This window comes from Tyto alba, unplaced genomic scaffold (genome assembly GCF_018691265.1).
Source record: "Tyto alba isolate M040663 unplaced genomic scaffold, T.alba_DEE_v4.0 Super-Scaffold_26, whole genome shotgun sequence".
Taxonomy (NCBI): Eukaryota; Metazoa; Chordata; class Aves; order Strigiformes; family Tytonidae; genus Tyto; species Tyto alba.
The window spans coordinates 16,763,149-16,783,619 of record NW_024881300.1 but is presented as its reverse complement, the minus strand read 5'-3'; the positions used below and the strand labels follow the sequence as shown (position 1 = coordinate 16,783,619).

Here is a 20,471-nt window from a genome sequence, read left to right as displayed (position 1 = left end):
TGATGCTTGCTCAGTATTCAGTGTAGAGCTATGTAGAGGTGAACTTTCCAAATTATTACTGTTTCATGTCCATGTATCAGTTAATCACAGTAATAAACCAGTAAATAATTATCTGCTCTTTCTGCCAGTTATTAAACATCCATCCCATCCTGTCTTTAGGTATTTTTGTTCCTATTTTTTTCATAGGGTTTGAAAGAGGAGGGAGGAACTATAATGAAGAACAGAGTTGATTGAAAAATGTGGGAAAGCTGTGATAGCTTGAAAAAGAACCTAAATATCATTAAATGTAATATTGCATCATCATATTTCCTTCTAAAGTTTTGATGCAAATACTCCTGACTGACTTGGAAAAAATAGTTATGCTAAATAATTTCTAAACAAATAAATACTGAAAAATCATGGTCGTTGGTAGTGGTGGAAGTGTCTCAACCTGGATCAACCAGTAAACTAATTTTAACACAATAAAGCCACCAATAATAGGAACCACCTCCTAGAAACCGTGCCATCAAACAAATACTGTTCAGCTGTGTCTGATGAAAGGAAAACCTACTCAGTACTCAAAATGTCAAATTCCATCAATCTATGGGCACTAATCAAGTCTGATGGCAAGCATAAGTTCTAGGTTCCCTAGGAGAACTGCCAGATCACTTCCCCTGTCATAGTTTTGAAGAAGTAAGGAGAGCAATGACATATACAAAAATAAGGGTATTTTTACCTCTAATAAATATATGTCATATTAGTATCACCCTTTTCTCTCAGAATACAGTGAATTCTAAAAGTGTTGCTAACAGTGGACAAGGTGAAATATGGTTTGCATGCAAGCTCAGGAACAAATGTCATCTCTTGACACCTGTGTTTTGTAATTCTTTGAAAGCAAAGAGGCATAAAACAGTCCTGTCAGCAGTCAAAAAAAAAAAAAAAAGAATAAATAAAATAAAACTGGTTTTCATCACAATATATAAACTAGTTCACCTGACAAAACTTTGTACCTTGAAAAAAAATCATATCACTATCTATATGGTGAATATAGTGCATGAACATTTAGAACAAGCGGGTGGGAAAGATGGCTAAAAACCCAAATCAGTTAAAACTTCTTCTTTAATAGTAATAATAAGCACACAGCACTTTTCAGCTATGAATCTAAAAACATTATATAAAATATAAAAGTGCAATTGACTTGCTTTCCAATCATATATAGGTAAAACTGAGAAACTAAGATACAAATTCATTTGTATAACGTCACTCCAACAGGTCAAAGCCCTGGTCAGGAACAGAATGAAGGTCACTTGACATTATTCCAGTTTACAATCCATTTTTCTTCTGTTTTTCATCGCACACAAGATAATTCATGATTCAGAGAGCAGGCTAAGAACACATATGCAAGAAAAGTACATAGGCAGAAGTAACAGCAAAGTTATTTCAAAATATGCAAAAATCCCCTTTCACTTACATTTATTCTATTATATGTGGAAAACTATATTTGTATGGGAATTGTTTACTGTTCATTTAAATTAATTTTCTTCCAAGAAAATGTAAAGAACAATTTTCTTCATTAAAAATTCAGTGTTGTCTCTGCATGATTTTTGCACTAATAATTTGGGATCCAGTTCTGTTACAAGCATGACATCTTCGCTAAGGTTGCTGAGAATCTGTACTTAACATCAGCAAGACTTGAGTCAGCTCAGCATCCTGAAGCAATAGTCCTTAATGAGAAGAGGAGTGTAGGTGGTGAGCTGGTTTTGATAAGTAGTAATAGGATGAGCAAAAAGTAATATACCAACGGTTGATATATTACTTGACATGTCAATTGTTGGAGAGTTGCTGTATTGAATTTGTACCTACAGCAAACACAATACACAAGATTCTAATATACTGCGGTGTTTGCTACATATTTTCCAAGTGATTGTATTGACTTTGTAAACAAAGATTATATGAAAAAATAAAGACTCCTGTACCATATAATATTTACCAAGCGAACAAATCTATCATAGCTGGAAATAAAAACACAATTTCACCAGTGTCAGGGAAGGGAGGAAATAAATTGACCATTTGAAATGAGATCAGATACTTCAGTTTGGATCTCAGGCACCTAAGAGAGTCTTCTTCTAGTGCAATAGTTGATTATTATGTTAGTTTTAAACATTGCAGGGAGGAGAAGGAGAGGAAGGAAGAGGAAGAATGGTTTATCAAATGCTTAGAGTGAACAGTTCAGGTATTTCAAAAATAAAAATTAAGTATAATGCTAAATTTAAATATCCAGGTCTAATATTCCTCATAATGACACTAGTTCACTTCCCATAGGAGTAGTATCAAAAGACCTCCAGCTAAATCCAAAATCACTTTCTATTTACTTTTGCAAAAGGTTGCATCATTTAGATATAGAGAAATATTGAGATGAGATCAATGTTTAAGTTACATTAAACAACATTTTATACCACTTGAGTATGTGTCCACATACTAGCACAATAACGAGGTGAAAAGAAGGGTCAGAAGAACCTGTTACAAAAATTAGTGAAGTGCTACAGCAATTCAAATGGAGATGCCCTAGCCAGGAGGTCAAGATAAGCCTTCACTTAATTCTTCCATAGGTAGAATATCAACAGCCCTCAGGAGTCACTCCTATTTCTTCCTCTCCCTTCTTTCCCACTGGATCTCCCACTCTCATTTTCCCCTTCTCATCATTTCAGCTGAGAGCACCGTTAGCAGGGAGTTAAGGAAAAACAAAACCAGAACTTCTGCTCATGTCCACATTACTGTCACTGCTGTGTTTGCATCCACATAGGTGCACCAGAGACAGAAGTAGCTGAGGCAATTCAGTGCTACGGAGCTCCACGTAGCCTGCCATGTATGCCATGTATGCCACGTAGCCAGCCTACCCAGCTGGCTCACCCCGATCCTGCTGGAGGAGAACCTTCTCTCAGCACCCTGCTACTCTGGCTGCGCTGAACAGTGCCTGCACTTAAATGCATACTTAAGTGCTGGCTGGTCTGCTTTTGAAGAATTAAAATATAAGCAAAGGCTTTAAGTTCATGTCAGGGCTTTAACAGCAGGCAAAATTGTTGTTTTTTTTTTTTTTTTTCAAAGAATAAGAATTACTTTTGGAATAATATATAATGAAACAAAGTTGTGTTTCTGAAACACACTTCAAATAAATAACCTTTTTCTTTGTTTTGTGGACTTAGATCAGTGTTCAAATTTTGTAAAATACTTTCAAATAGCCAGTTCTCATCATGAGACTCTTTCAAATACCTTCCAGAGCAGAAGATTATTGCTAGACTGTTTCAAATACCTTCCAGAGCAGAAGATTATTGCTAAGAACAGATCCGTGAAAATCAAGGTCTATATGGGACTTACCATAAGATTCTAATCTGACAGCAGAAGTGTATTTGCTCCAACTACTTTCTCTATAAATGAAACTATTTGAGAAAAAATGAAAAAAAAGTTCTTTGTTCTTTCATTTACATAAAGATTTCTGTACATGGGACTTCCCTCCCTCCAACACTATCAATAACATAAATTTTACCTATGACTTTATCAGTCTCCTTTTCGTTGTGCAGCTCAGCTTAATCTTGGAAATATATATAGAATTCAGAAGTTCTGAAGCTGTACGTTTAGGTCTGAAGCTAATATTATAAGTCTGTTCTTTAATGTGCCAAAATACGTGTGAGCAACATATTTTCTTAAGTAAATTAGAGTGATGCCACCCAAAACATCCCCCACACAATAAAATGTATATACAAAAGGAACATGTTAGCAGTAAGCAAACTGTCATAAGCAGAGCACTGTATTTAATATTCAGATCAAGGCATCTCTGTCTCATCCCAGCAAACCCTTTTGACAAAAGCCATCCAATGTCTGCCAGCAGTATTGAGTCCAGCTGAGGACAAATTTCAAGATGAACCTGAAATCAATTTGCCATCAAATTTTCATGCTTCTCCCAGACTATCTGTGGCATTTTAATTACAAGCACCCTAGGCGGGGGGTACTACACATATTGACACTTTGCTCTTACAATAAACTTTATTGGCAACCTCTGTCTGAATGTAGTACTCAACTAGAATAACAAGAAATATGTGAGGATATCTAAGCAATAAGGTGGCAAAATCACTTTGGAGAGGCTTTGTTTCAAATGGTGGTCATCTCTGCTAAAGAAACATTTTTGGATTAAAAGAAGCATCTGTTTGATGGAAAATTCACCTTTGTAATGAACTTGTACAAGATTCCAAGTCCTTCAAGAAGATAAGCAACATTTAGTTTCTTCCCCTTCCGATTTAATTTGGTGGTGTCCTTATCTAACATTTATAAATTTCTGAAGTTGTCTCTGTTAGCAGTTGGGTTCAAATTAGGTGATGGGCTCTAGAATCAGGGAATGTCTTGCATCTATTTCTACTCCTCAAGATTTCTCTACACAATTTATAAGGGCTACACATCTTAGCAATTAAGGATCTAAACTGGAGATGAAGCAGTGATTTGTAAGTTCTGCAATACAAGATGTGGAGCATTTTTAGTAAAGATATTTCGAAGCAGTATGCATACATGCAATGTCTTATTGAGCACAGTGAGGGCAAGGTTGCTTGCAAGCCAATTTTCCTCACTATGAAGCATTTAGGAGAATGAAAGATTTCTAAAAGAGACATTTAGAGAGGTTACCATGCCAATATGAGGGTGGTTTGCTATACATGGTTAGGGGAGATGTAGAGAGAAGGAAAAGAAGACAAGGTCACTCTGGACTGATTACAAATTTGACACTTATAAAAGCAGCCTGTAGTTGCAACAAGAGGGTAAATACCAAAAATACACAAAAGAAGAAAGAAAACAAATTATTTCCCACAATGTTACACCCTAATACAAGAAGAGAGGAAGTGTGTAGCAAATGTAAAAGACTCTTACAGCTGAAAAAGATGGAGTAATTAACACTGTAGGATGTTTTAATTCAAGTGTGGTTTGATATTTCCTAAACTGCCAGATAGGAGATGTCAGCAGTAAGTAAACTGATTTATAGAAGATATCAAGGGGTCTGGGTTATTGGTTATGCTGGAATCCCCCACAAAATGCACAGAGCTGAAAAACAAAGGCTTGTAACATGAGGAAATATTACAAATTAAAGAACAGGACTAAATGACAGATTAGTCTCCCAGACCCTATTTATTCAGTCAAAGTAGTATTCTCAATTTGTGTCCATTGTTCATATATGAAATTCAGAGTCTAACTGAAACTGATTAACTTAAAATGCAGAGTGACACCTATATCACTGCATAAAAGCTGGTGGTGTTCCACTAGACGATAAAAAAATAAGAACTAGGTTTCACTGCAGATGCTTCTTGCAGTATTAAAACTCAGTTATGTTCTTTGCTATTGAGTATAAAACAAAATATTGAAAAATAAAAATTTAAATCCTACATAGATATTGATCAAAACATTTACTCTTACAAATTGTCATGAAAAAGGCAGTCTCTCACAATACTAGTAATTCTTCAGAGTTCTCAAATGGCTTTAAAACATTCTGCCTAATGAGACAAGTACTGATATTAAAGCTAAGTGTGCATCACTTCTCTAAACTCCAGCACAACCTCCAGTGTGAGTGAAGGAGAAATTTGCAGTGTGAGTAGCAAAGGCAGCAGTCAGAAATCTGGGTACATCTCACACACAAATCCCTCACCCTTGTACCTCGGCACAGTGCTACTGCCTGCAGTAGTACTGTGCCTCAGTGAGAGGTCTGTCAAGTCTACATAGAGATCTTTGGGAATCATATTTTAAAGGTGCCACATGAAGCACCATCTTTTTTTTTTTTTTTTTTCCCCCAAACCAGATTTGTGGTTTTTTTACTGTGAAAGTCCGCTACATTCTTGTGAGTATTGAAGTCAACACACAGTTTTTCTTAAAAACCTGAAAGAATGCAATTGCCTCAAATCTTAAAGTACTTTCTACAAAGTCCTACCCATACGTAATTCCACCTAACATCTCATGGCATGGCTCAGTTATTACAAAATCTGTTACACCAAACACTCAAGTTAAAGATTCTGCTTACTACTTTCAGCTATGGCTACAAGGCAGGGTTGATCGGTTCGTTTTTAAGTCAAGAACCAAAGCCAAAGCCCCTCTGCCGCCTGGCCCGGGGCGTCTCGCGGGGCGCGGAGCCCTCCCGGCCGGGGCTGCGGGGCCGCGGAGCCTTCCGAGGGGCTGCGGGGCTGAAGGGCTGGGGGGTGCGGAGCCCTCCCTCCGGGGGTGCGGAGCCCTCCCTGCCGGCGATGCGGAGCCGAGGGGCCGCGGAACCTCCGCGAGGGGCCGCGGGGCGCGGGCGGGCGCGGAGCGGCCGCGCTGCCCCCTCGTGGCCACGGGGCGAGCAGCCCCCGGCCCCCGCTGCTCGCCCCAACAGTCGGTACCTTCACTCTGTTCACGATGAAGCTGGAGAGGGGATCCCAAATAATAGCCATGCGCAGAGCCGTGTTAGGGTGTATTAGCCATAGATGTGTGCGTACATATAATTGGGGGGTCAACTACCTGCTTCTATATGCATTCTCACAAAACCAATTTAGTTTTTATTACTGAATATACGAAAGCATGTCATATGGAGGTCATTTTTTATTCCACTCCTGGCGGTTGATATACAGACTGAAATATTTACTTCATTCATATAACCTGATAATAAACATATGATCAAAAGTCAAAGCTGGCTGCTGACTCCCTACAGAGAAGTTACATACAGAAAAAATAACCAATATGCTAAATATTTTATTTTAAATAAACAGTGACCATCCTGAATCCATTTTTTTTAGGTGAATTCTGAAATAGAGATATGTGAAAGAAAAGCTGTATGAAGTTAACCTTAATGAAGTATTTTTCTGCTAATATAACATACTGGCATAAACTAGCCTAATGGCTTAAAAACTAGACTGTGAATCTGAGTAAACATCAGGTATTTGTTGTGGGTATCCTGCAGTTTCCTAAATGAAGCATTAGCTTGACCCACAAGGAATAAACAAAGATTCTCAGGATTATTTTAAATGCTTTTGGGATATATACCCCTTCAGTAACTGAACTAATAGATTTAAAATGTGAACACAGTTTGGACAACATATTCTTTCAATTAGTTTTATTTTAGTAGAAATATGCCAGCAATATGGAATCTAATGTCACATCGGGAATTTCCTGAAATGGGGCACTACTGCTATTATAGATATCTGATTCAAGCTTTTAAACAGAGTTCCCCACACAGAGCGATGTATTCCCATTTGGAAGTGATGGCAGTTATCAGCAGCCAAGAACAATATGTTTTTTAAGCCACTCCCTAAGGCATAAAAAGCTCAAACACCTTTAAAAATTGGCGTGTGATAGATAATTCACCTATACATCATTTTACACACCCATACATATTACATAACAAAACCAAGTTAATATTTGTGCTGTGCTTTGAAGATGTAAGCTGTAAATGCTTTTATTACTAATAAACTGTATTTTTCATAGATCAACACTGAAACTTTAATGAACCTCTGGATATTGAAATACATGTTACAAATCATTTAGTGATTCTGGTTTTAGCTTCAGACTCATACATGAGGAAAGAAGGACTTCAGTTTACACTCATTTTAGGGTGCCATGTTGAAAAAACTGTCTTGTTTGAAACAGTTTATTTCAGGTACTTCAGGCATACATTAGGCTGACATATAATGGGGATATATGTCATTGAATACAGAGTGCATTGCTAAAACACAGTCTTGTGCCCTGGGAAAATCTGGTGACTCAAGGAAAGCCATTAGTTAGCTTTGGGTCAGCTTCCCCTGCTGAGTAACCCTGTAGAAACTTCAGCATTTTAGGCACAAAACTAACTAAATACAACAGAGCTTGAATAAAAAGCTCCTCAGGATAAAAAAGGGAATTTGCAGAAGCATTGTAAATTCTATGAAATATAAGACAGAAAAAAATGCTGGGTATACCTCTCTAAAAAAAATTAGGGAACACCAGCAAGAAACTTACTGACAACATTCCTGCTCTTTCTGGATTTTCTTCCACAGAATATTCATTTTAATAAACAGCTCTGTCATAAAGCACATCAGCTATATAATTTTATAGAGTTAATAATGGAACATCTTCAAATACTATGTTCCCTCAAGTTTTCAAGAATTTTACTTATCTTGTACAATATACTCACACGTTTTGTACATTCAGTAAAGACTAAAATGAATTTTGCATGCAAGGCTATGCATTTTCATTGTCATCAAGAAACGTTAATTACTGAATAAATTGCAAGTTCAGAAATATAATGCACTAGGACAGAACTTATTCCTTTTTGCCCGAAGAACCTATTAAACATCTCAGTGGCAGACTAAAAATCTTAATTAGCTTTTTGTTTTGGTCAAATCCTTGCTAAGACTACACTGTTGCAAATATAAAAGGAGTGAGACTCAGCAGATGAGGGTTTACATGCGAACACAGCATCATTTTTGAGTATTCCATAAAAACTGACAATATAATCTCCGATTTAAGAAACCAGCAACTGTGAACAGTTTTTCTGCTCGTCTGTATTCCACTCAGCTCAGAATTACTTTTCATTTATCAGCCAGTGAGCTGTTAAAAAGTTACATATAGTTAAAATCCTCTAACTGTGGTTAACTGTGCAACCTGAGTTTCTACTAAAAAACAAACAAACATACATACATCTTTGGTTTTTGCTTTGATATATGCACAAATTCCATCTCATTATCATAGATTTCCCAGTATAATTGTCACCAAATAGACAGAAGATTGGAAACAATCCAACAACCAATCAAGTTTTAACACTTGATGAATTTCAAGTGAGTTTGTCTTTTAGGTTTTGGTTTGTTATCTTCTTCAGTGAAAGAAGCAAACACAACACTTTGGGGAAGATATATGTTAGGAGACAATGTACTTCATGATTTCACTTAGCATACCCAAAGAACCATTACTTTCTAGATTTTGGGAATCAGTTTTTTCAAATTATTATTACAACAGTGGAGGAGCTGTGCATCCATAATCCCCCTAAGAGTTTGTCCTGTTAAGATGAACAAGATCACACCACTTTGCCACTAAACTACTCCTCTTGTTAACTTACACCCTGCTCAGTCCCAACTTCTTGCACAGTTTCTGCCCAGCTGGATCACATACACTTCCACAGATGTGTTGATCTTCCATAGACTTTTGGATCTGAGGAAGTTCTGACAAAGGCATACTTCCTTCTAAGCAGTAGAGTATTTCCAGCTGAAGTCCTTCCTTATCTATAATTTATACCAGAAATAACTGCAAGATTATCTTACCCTTTTCAATGTGGCACTCAGATCATATTGGTAAGTCTAAGTACACACACACACCCACACACACATATACAACTGAAATAGTGCAGCAGAATAAAACAGGGTCCCAGCAAGAGCAATCTATAAAGATCACAGCATTTTAGAAAAACAGAGGGACAGAATTAATCTTGCCAAAACAACTCTTAGCCAAATAGAAAAGGGTGGAAAATTATAGTATTTTATTAACAACATTTCTCTCCTGGTTTCATTTAGTTAAGTCAGGCAAAGGAACAGGCAGTTCCTCCCTCTTAGTCCTCCAGAGGCACACAGCATCTGAAAGAACAGTAAAGGATCATTTTACCAGCTCCCCACCGAACAAGGAGTAGAAAGCATAGCAAGTAGAAATGACGTACAGCACAACTGTTTCTTCAAGATATCCATTGAACTACTGCAGAAACTCAAGAGACAACATATGTCAAATGAAAATACAGAAAAAGCTTAGAAAGAACATTTAAAAACAGTGTAACTTTCAAAGACAAAATTAATAACTAAATACTCATGCCATTCAGTGTGCATACAAACAATGTACAGAGCCACTCATCAGTAAAGTATCTCACTGATCTCAAAGCCTGATTTTACCCCATTCGTCACATAGCCACAGAGTAGAAATAGGTCAGATGAGCCCAGGTTCTTATCTCAAAAAAGACAAACTGACAAGAATCATTAAACATCCTCCTCCTCTGATAAACAGACATTATCTAAAAAGGGTAGGAAAACAGGCCACTGGGGATAAAAAAAAAAAAATCAAGAAAACACCCAGCAAAAGTACCTTTTGTTTAAGTCCAATTTTGCATTTCTTGTCGTGTGTAATGAGTGTTGGTATATTGGACAAGGCAACAGTTTGACCTGTGGAGCAAGATTTCTTTCTGCCCAAGAAATGGGAATGGATTTGGTGTGGGAGAATGAGAGGGAGCGTGAGACTTCTTTTTTTTTTTTTTTTTTTTTTTTTAGTTCAAGGCTGGATTTGAAAAAGATCCAGATTTGAAAAAAAAAAAAAAAAAAAACAAAAAACTTTCAAACCATTTTCCACTTCTTGATTAAACCATTCAAAAACTATTCAATTAAAATGTTGGATCTTTTTGCAGTAGGTCCTTCACTGAAAAAGCCTTTTTTTTCTTTGCTTTTATATTTTACATTTTTGAAAGGGTTTCAAGGTCGAACAGGTAAATCTAATAAAGAAAAACACTGTGGGAGGGCAACTGCAGTGTTCTGAGAGTCAACAGACCACCATAACTTTTTCAACGCTAAATTATTTTGGAATCTAAGACAAGTGCATAAAGCAGCACGAAACAAGAGACAGGTTACACAAAACATTGCAAAAAACAAGCAAGAGTCTTTAGTAGTTTCAAAAGCAACAGAAAGACCCAAGAATGAATGCAGTCAGAGAGAGCAACAGAAGATATTTCTATAAACATTTTGAAGGTGTAAAAGGAATAGAAGCTAATTTCAACACAGGCAAGGTTGACAATAGTTAGACCTCTTGAGAAGTAGCCAATTTCTGACCTTGGTAAGAGAGTGAAGGGTAGTAAACTAACACATTTTTTTAAATTAGGGTGTTTAGCAGCCTAGTTAAGACTTCTAATCACCAGAAAGGTTGGGGTTACGGGGTGGGGGAAGGTGGGCAGGCAGTTGATTTTAATGCATTCTTATCCCCAGGGTCCCTCTGTATGGGCAAATGAAAGCTGTACTGACCCACTGCATAAATTAAAACTCCCAAAGACAAAATACAATAGAAGGTTGATGCATAAAGACAAAACTGGGCATAAAACTGAAAGGCCATAACTACATCTTGATAAGAGATTACAGACTTGGGGAGCGTAACATCTTGTTTTGAAGATACTGCTCAAGGAAAGACTTTTAAACCCATATATTAAAACTAATGAGCTAAATAGGCCATGCATTACAAAACTAAAAACTGGTGTCATTCTTGGAAGAGTGAAGACAAGCACGATCATTTTTTGCTCCCCTGAACGTTGAATTACACTGATTAGATTCCTCTACGAGCTGCATTAATTTGTTATTTGCATGGAAACAGTGTAATAGGAAAACATTTTCCACATTAGTGCAACAGACCGCTTTTATGCCTGAGCTCTATAAAGAATAAATCTGCAATTTTCCAGAAAGAAATAAGGTAATGAATAACTGGAATTCCTGTACTGGAATACTACTTCTCTGTACAGTAGCCATTTCAATTAAGTATACAAGATTTGAGACTACACCATTTTCATTGATGTATTCTAAGGGGCATTGGTTTGCTTGAATCATGCGGTCAGCTGTTTTCAAATCATGTAAGAAAAAGTTAAATTTTAATAATCAGTAAAGACAGTGAGGTCCCAAAAGAAGACTTAGTAAAAACAGGCTGACATACAGAAATATGTTAAAATAGGTATAAATGACTCATGATTCATATTTCATATTCTTAAACATGTTCAGACCCAAACTGTGGCTAAAATATTTTCTTGTTGCAATCCAGCAGTACTTTTGCCATTTTTATTTAGCAAAAGCATTAATAAGAACTCTTTTTTCCTCCTGCAGAGATCTCACTATATTTCATACAATCAAGAAAGGGATAGAGGAAGCTAATTAAGGATAATGGCTCAAAGCCTAATATAGTATTTTATTGACTTCAGCGAGGGCTGAATTTCACACATTTTTTTCCATCTTGTAAGCAAATAAATAGGCAGGAAACTGTTGTTTCCTACAAGGAAAACTGCTGAAGTGTTTACACTAAGTTATTTAGTTATATATTTATATTATTATCATAATTTATATGTTTATATTATTATTACCTGCTGCAGCATCACTCTGTTTACTCCAATTTGCTTTATAGAAACTTCTGATTTTTTCAATTAATTTTTAATAACTTTAACACAAAACAGTGCTTAAGAAGGTAACAGTGTAGTGTAATGGTTCAATATTGAGATACAAAGAACTCTCCACAAATGCAGATGTCCTACATCTTTGACTTATTGTAGCTGAAGACAACCACACCACCCTGCTGCAGGACTTTTTTTTTTTTTCAACATCAGTGAGCTATAGTTAGTATATTTATTAGTTTAGTTCCGATGTTTGTTCTGAACATAGAATTGTATACTAAATGCAAAATGTTGATAAAAAAAGAAAAAAAAAAACTTTAAAAGGCTACTGAACATCAAGATAAAGCAAAACAGAAATAGCTTCTAGAAAACTAATATTTGTATCCCTACAGTGTTAATTATGCTCTGTATTTTAAGGAGATTTTAAATTGCCTCTTTCAACAGATGTTTTCTTAAAAGAATGGCTTGTTTGGGAAATGACAGGTCTTTGTCAAAGCTTGCCCAGTGGAGTACAAAAATAAGTGCTAACTAACTATAGCCCCAAGTATTACAAACTCTTTATTCTCAACAATATGCCACCCCTGTTATCAGCGAGCTTACTAATTATATGTAAGATATCTTGAGCAGCTATAAAGAAACAGTTCAATTCAACCAGTTAAGTTGATATGCTTCCCCCTTCAGAGCTAGCCGTAGTGAAATCAGTCATACACAGAAAATTGGTTTGATGACAAAAAAAAAAACCAAAACTCATCCAAACCCCAAAGGATACACTGAAATATGTCCCCAGACTGCCTCTTCCCTTCCATCATCTTCCAAACAAGAGGACAATTTACAAAAAGTGATCAAAGATCAATATAATTCTGATAGCTATGGATATTTATTTTATAAAAATAAAGCCTCAAAAGAAAAAAAATAATTAAAACTCAGGTATTTTTAATGCAATGCTCTATTTTGGATGTTTCAAGCAGTAATAGAAAATATTCCTTAAAGTAGATCTCAGACAAGCAGATGTGAATATTCTCAACAAAATCCTGATTCCTAAAGTTAGATTCAGGAATAAGAAATTTACTATTCTGGCATAAATCAAATTTAATCAAAACAATTAAAATAATGGTTATCAATTTTTACAATTATTTTCTCACATTATGGATGAAAACCAGAATTATTCTACCAGCTAAATTTGAACAGCTTTCTCCAGTTTCCACATAAAGTAACACACCTAGAATCAATCCAAGTTGCTATTATTATGGAGCACAATTCTTTGTGCATTTAGTTGGTCACCAGTTTCCTGTTAAAACAAGTAACTATGCACCAAGAAAACTATAACATCACAGAAGATGACCACCTCCATAAATAGCCTAAGACTTCTCTGTATTGCAATCCAACATGTAAACAGTAGAATGGGAAACTAAATAGGCCTCGTATTAAAATGCACACTTTTTGGCAAAATTATTTTGGTAACAATTGAGATCTTAATTGAACTGGAGTTTCAAAAACATACATATCTGGTATCCTCCCATGTCAGCAGCAGAACTCCCTTAACCTTAAAAGAGCCAGGATTTCAGCCCATACTCGCCCTGGTATGCTTCTGCATTATTTTACTGAACTAAATCAGTGGGATTTGTCTGCTTCTTAAGTTAAACCAGTCACTTCCTACCTATTTGGCACTCATCCTTAGAATATAATAGGTTTGGTACTGCCTTTTTCATTTTCGAATTCATGGTTGCTTGGTGGTCTTAATTTTCTGAGAGTATTCAAAGATGACAGATTAATAGGTAGTTCTTTGCAACTATGTGGGTAGATCTTTAATGGAGCTCATTAGTTTATATTAGTGGATAGTGTACAGAGATGTGGAAGCTGTTCCTAGAGGACAACATTTCTACTGCTAAAAAAAAAAAAAAAAAAAAATTAACAAAAATTAAAATCCTCACTTATATGATTAAATAAACAATTAGGTCAATTTATGCAAAGAAGAATCAAAGTAAATTATTTACTCGGTATAAACATTAAAGAACATCCCAAAATGTATTTTGGTGCTATAGTGGTGGTTTTTGCTACAGAATTCAGCTGTCCTTAATACCAGAAAAAGGGAATCTTTTTAGATTTACCAAGCATACATTGTACATCTGTTTATCGTCTAGGACACTTAGTAGTATAATAGGCTGCTGCTCAACCCAGCAGAGAATTCTGTGGGATCTCCTATCATAATAAGCCTTGAGCTAGGAATGGATTATGAAAAAAATAATAATCACAACATTAAATGCAAGTCAAGCTTGGCACACAACCAAAAAGCCCTGGACATTTATATTAACATGGCACACATAAAAGGATTTAATTTTATACAAAACATTTTTATTTAACATTATTGGACTTTTTTCCAGCACCTGCTTAGGTTTCCAGGTAACCATGAAGTTTAATAAACCTGTACAATGATAATTAAACACTGTAAATAATTTATCTGCTTAATCTTCCTAACTGGCCTTTTATTCCTTTGTAGAAAAGTGATCCTTGCTGACATTCTGAGTAAGGTTGGCAAAATAAGTGCAGTGAGGAGTGGTAGCATAAAGTGGATTTGCTCTCAATAATGTATGAAGCCACATGCTGGGTAGAGGAATCCTCACAAAAGCGGTACCACAGCAATCTGTTCCTTTCATCTGCAGCCAGCATTTAAAGTGAAGGTGCTGCTCCGAATCAAAAGCACAATCATTCATTTGTGAGCAGATGTCCTTCACACGGCAGGCAGCGCTTTTTCAAAACAGAGCTGAACAAATGCACTGCTGTGAGACAAGTTCCCCTACCCATTAAAGAAAGAACACAGTATATATTAATTTAGCAGGTTATTGAATGTTTTAAAGTAGAATTTATGAAGCAGAAAAAGCATGTGGTGAAACAAAATGGTTTTCAAACTAAAATATGAGAAAGCTCCTCTAGTTATTCGTTTGCAAAATTCAAGAGTCCAAGGCTCATGGCAATGGTTTATGCAGGAAATAAGCTGAAATGTGAAGTGTGTGATTTTCCACACTACACTCCAATTATTAAATAAAAGAGGCCATTAATTTGATAATATGTGTGTGATGGTAAAATTGCATGTATACGTATTCTGTGTTCACATTTGTTCATAGAATTTAGGATTGAATCAAGGTGAAAGTTGTTTAAAGCTGCTGGGACTCTGCACTATTTAGCAAAATAAACCTGAGAGTCGCTAAGAAAGTAAGTTCTGACACTTTTGGTTAAAAAGATTTTTCTAGTTCCATGCACACTGTGGTGGACAGAAAAATTCACACCAACTCCAGTGTAAGCCAGACTAGGATCTCTGTTATGAAACTTACAGTGGTTGCACTTTCAAATTTTGGAGCGCATTCCTATTTTACACATTAAAATATATATTATAAACTAACATATAAAACCTTTAGTGCTTACTTATAATAATTCAAAGCTCCAAATTTAACCACCACAACTACTCCCTGGATACCTCTCCCAGCAACTATATATGCCATAAGTATATGGATAGCAACACAGACCTTTCAAAAGCAAGATGTTATCAAATGAAGGCATGCAAGCCGAACACTTCTGCAATGACTAAGAGGAAGAGGCAGCTGCATCCCTTTACGTATATTGTTTTATAAATGTCTATTAGTTGAGTAGTTCCTCTGGGTCCCTTCCATAGTCCTCTTCTAGGAAAGCGAAGGAAGCGGTGAGATCCGCACACAATTTTAGGCACAGGTTCACCCAGTCCCACCTACAGTGGCAGACAGGCTGTGTGATCCCCTCTCTCCCTCCCTCCCACCCACCGCCCCTGCTTGTGGGCCCCAAAAGCTCCCTGCACACTCTGCGCAGCCGGCTCACAGCCTGGTCACACCCAAACACATGTCAAACTTTGAGAGCTATCTGCCTTTGCCAACAAAAGTCGCATCTTTTCTTTCCTTCTTTTCCTTTCTCCCGTAACATGGCTTATAAGCACATCAATATTTACAATTACTTTATCCACATTAAATAAACACACTGAGTTTTGCTGCCCACACAGAATAAGGTTGATTCCTTCTTGCAGAGACATACTATTACCAGCAGTATAATTATTATAAGGCATACTGCAATTTAAACCCGAATCTCTGTTTATATATGCATGATTATTATACCCAGAGTCATTTGTGGATAGCGCACAGATAAAAATGCAGCTAATAACTCTTACTGTAATGATTAATCAATTTATGAATATATTATTTAAACTAATAGTTCAGGTAGGGTATCTTAAACAAGTTAGAGAGTACATCGACCAATTCAAACACCAGCTACTAGATCAATAAGAAATTCTAAGTAACTCTAGGGAATAGGTATAGTTGCATAAGAAACTGAATTTTTAAAATCCGTCTATTGGAAGAACAAAATCATCAAAAATAATTGCTTTAGGCCATTATCTTTGGATTTTGGCGAACTCTATGGTAAAACAGCAACTGAAATAAAAATTCTGCACTGTAGAGCAAGCTAATTTTATACTATTTTTACATATTAAATGTTTTAGGTTTTTTTAAACTACTCAAAGGAAGAAAAGTACCCGATACTTCTGTTTAGTTTTCCAACTCATTAGTATTTAAAAATACAACCTGGTTTATGTAACCTGTGAACACACTGTCAAGACTATGCTCTAGACTCAATACAAATGAAATATATTTATTTATAAATATAAAATATTTTTCTCCTAAAATTTACTTGAGAAAAATAAAAAACTTTAAATCAAGTATTTTTAAGGCAAAATTAGAAACAAAAGAACAGCAGAGGCAAAAATTAAACAAACTGCAAACCAAGAGGAAAACCTTGTTTTCTCATAGCCCAGTTCAGAAATTGTTAATCCAAGTACAAAAGAAATTTGTGTAACACATAGTAATAAACAGACCTTTATCTAAACATCACCAAAAATAAGTTCCTTATATGCATGTTTTAAGTGTAAACATACATATTGAAAAGTCAAATTTGGCCTGCAAATGGCACACCCAGTACTGTAGGTACCTAGTTAAACCTGGTAATTTAGCTTGTTGGCAACCGCCATGAAAAGGTCTCTGTACTTGATTTAGTACTTTTTTTAATCTGAATGTATAACTTTAATCTTTCAAAGTAGGATTTTTAATTAAAGGTACCAAGTGCAAATTCAGTAAGTAAGCCACTGCCCTCCACTCATTCTGATGCTAAAGGTGTGCTTTATCTCCATTTCAAGTGATGCTGCATTTTAAAAATTAATTAGTAGCTTGCAAGAACAGCCACACATTATTGAGTAAGTAACAGCATTTAAGTGAAACAGATGAAATATTGGTAAGCAATGCAGACCACAGTATAAGTATGTGAAGGGGGTCATAGGCTAATCCCTATTGATTTTCCGAGTACGCGTACAGCACCACTGGGAAAGGCCAGTTCTGTTGGCAATCAGCTAGCACAAATACATTATAAATCTTACTGTCCACCTTCACTGATCAGTGTCACTTACTTCCTCCCCTAAAGACCATGAGGAAACTACAAGAAATCCACTGACAAACAACCAGGAAAGAATTTTAAAACCTTTTTCCTAAAGCATAATTTCAGAACACTTGTGATGTACATAAGGTAAAACAGTAACAAGTTTCAAGGAACAATATGGTACTTGTGATAACTGTTCAGAGAAACTCTAAGTAACTCTAGGGAATAGGTACAGTTGCATAAGAAACTGTGAATTTTTAAAATCTGTCTTTTGGCAGAACAACTTCATCAAAAATAATTGCTTTAGGCCATTATCTTTGGATCATCCTGGACCACATAGAGAAGGAACACAAATCACGATGAACAAGTCATTCACATTAATCTTACAAACTAACATGAAAATTTGGAGCAAATACTTTGCATTGGCCATGTGCTTACCTGTTGATGGAGAGTACTGAAACACATTAATTTCCCAAAGCTGAAGACAATATTGCACTAGCAAAGAAGGAGGAAGCAGATGACTGACTAGAACTATGCACGATAACCACCTTTTAGTGCAAAATTCACTGCAGAAGAGATAAGCAGGTCTGTTACAACTGTGATTGCACTCCCTTGATGCTGAATGGATCATTCCAGCTACCCTTATTCAGCTGATTCCTTTCACTCATTAGTAAATTAACTGATATCAACCTAGCTCATTTATTACTAAGGCTCCAGGTCAGTGTAGCTTTTCTGAGTAACTTCCATATTGCTGCAAGAGGATCAGTTAACTTCCTCCCCTAGAACACATTCAAGAACACTGCATGTCATTTAGAAAGGTCAGTAAAAAAGGGGTTTCTCAAAAGAATGAGATGAGGAAGTCTTTCTGGGAAAATTTGAGCCTATTTATTGCCTGTTTTTCCTTTTAAGCCAGCATTGCTGTAGTTAGGATATTTTTTTAAGAACCACACAGCTGCCCCTAGGAAGAAGGATATTTCTGGGCATTTTCAGCCACCAGTGCAAGCCCAGGAATGCTCTGCCACAGATGAGGAACACAGTGTTTTACAGTCAAACTCAAAGATTCAAAGCCGTGAGTACTTCCACAAACCAAAACAACACAATCCATTCCCTTGTTCCACAATCTATGTTCTTCATCTCCTTTCTTTGCGGTTCTATGATGAAATTTCTTTCCGGGATTTCTTTTCAGACACCTAGTAAGAACAATTTACCCAAGTAATAATACATCTTAATTATGGTTTTTTTTCTATACATTTCATAAAAGTCATTATAAATACCTATGCAATATCACAAATTGCACAGATTCAATAATTTTAGAGTTTTAGGGCTTTTTCTTTTATTGTTTTGTTTTGTTTTTAGGAAATGTTGTGAATACTATATAATGTTACATGTTGAATGAAAGAAGAATGATCCATGGGTCCAGACTGGTCCTAGCAGTAGCAAAGAGCTCCAGTGGCCATAAGATAACCCCTATATAGAACACAATAAAAAGTTTAAGGCTTAACCCGCTGACTTAGCAGGGGAAACAAGGACAGTGTTGTCAAATGCACAAATGAGGTTCTGAAAAAAATAAGAAAATACAACTTATTTCATGTTACTGTTCCTATCTCAGCAGGTATATGAAACGAGACTTGATAGGCTGATTTTGAAATAATTAGCGCCTACATAAAAGTAATAAAGCAAATACATAATACATTTAAGTAGCTAATACAGTTAGACACAATTTGGTTAAGTTCAGATCAATGAGAAAGTAGTATTTAAACTGGTTCTGTATTAACTAAGCGAAGTGCAAAAAAGCAAGTTGCACTAATTACTCTGTAGATGAGACGTTCTGAAACAAATACTTTCATTGTGAAATGAGGTTGTGCTACAATTGACAATTCCAGCCTAGTTGTACATAATATATCACAGGCAATACAACATGCAACACATCAATTCCTTAAACATAACAGATTTAGCAGTTCTCTTTGCTGAAAGTGGAAAAAAACACTAGTTTCCCCTTCGAATCTGGAACATGCCTGAATATAACTTCTATGGTACCAGCTTCTGCTGGAAACCCAGTTTGCATTCACTTTCAGTGCAGCATGTGTTTATAGAAAGCAGCATATAAAATGAGCTCCAAATTTCCATTTAAAAATACCATTTAATGGAATTTTAAACTGTCTAAGAAGATGGATACGCTGTGTTTGTTTTCTACATTAATGATCTATAAACAGAATGGAATAGACCATAAATACAGTATTTTTTTGCAACAGTCTTTACTAAAAATGCTACTCCTTGTGTTTATCATTTATATCCTCATACGCAACTCCAAAATTGATTACACTTTAAACCATACATAACTTGCTGTGTTTTTCATTTTGAGTCATATTGCAAACATTTTTATAACTCTGTTAATATATTCCACATTCTTATTGATTATGAATATTTCTTTAGGAGATTTTATTGCTTTTCAAATAAAAAATGTTAGATATTTAAAAAAAATAGGAAATAGTATTGCAACATATACTTTTCTTTCTCATGATAATTCTAATATAAAAATTGTTAGCATGAATATTTGCAGACTATCATTTTTCACATTTTAAACTCAAGAAATAAAATGAAACAGCTATTAATATAAGGTACTGCATAGGTTCCAGATTTATTTATTTTTTCTCAAATCTCTATTTAAGCTGTTGGGCTGAATCCATAATCGGTTTCAACAAATAAAAAAATTAATATACCAAAGGAGTGTCCATATAAAACATCATGGGTTTATATCAGGTATACATTATCTTTTCTAATTACTACTGCAGTTTGCAGACTGAAATAGAACTTATATTTAGGATATGATTTTGCTATTAATTATCAAATTGAAAAAAAATAAAATCTTGCATTAAAAATTTTCCCTTGGAAATTAATGTTA

At 35.6% G+C, this 20,471-nt stretch overlaps 1 protein-coding gene across 3 annotated transcripts in view; it reads right to left on the bottom strand.

The window, feature by feature from the left end:
- Window positions 1-20,471, bottom strand: part of WWOX (WW domain containing oxidoreductase) — a 529,125-nt gene that overhangs the window by 347,172 nt on the left and 161,482 nt on the right. The window contains exon 9 of one of the 3 annotated variants that reach the window (XM_042797682.1): window positions 9,505-9,581. The exons of the other annotated variants lie outside the window; for them this stretch is intronic. Within the exon in view, the coding sequence (XP_042653616.1) occupies window positions 9,522-9,581 (60 nt within the window). The 3' untranslated portion in view covers window positions 9,505-9,521. Of the gene's footprint in view, window positions 1-9,504; window positions 9,582-20,471 lie in introns of those variants that run through there. 3 annotated transcript variants of the gene reach the window in all.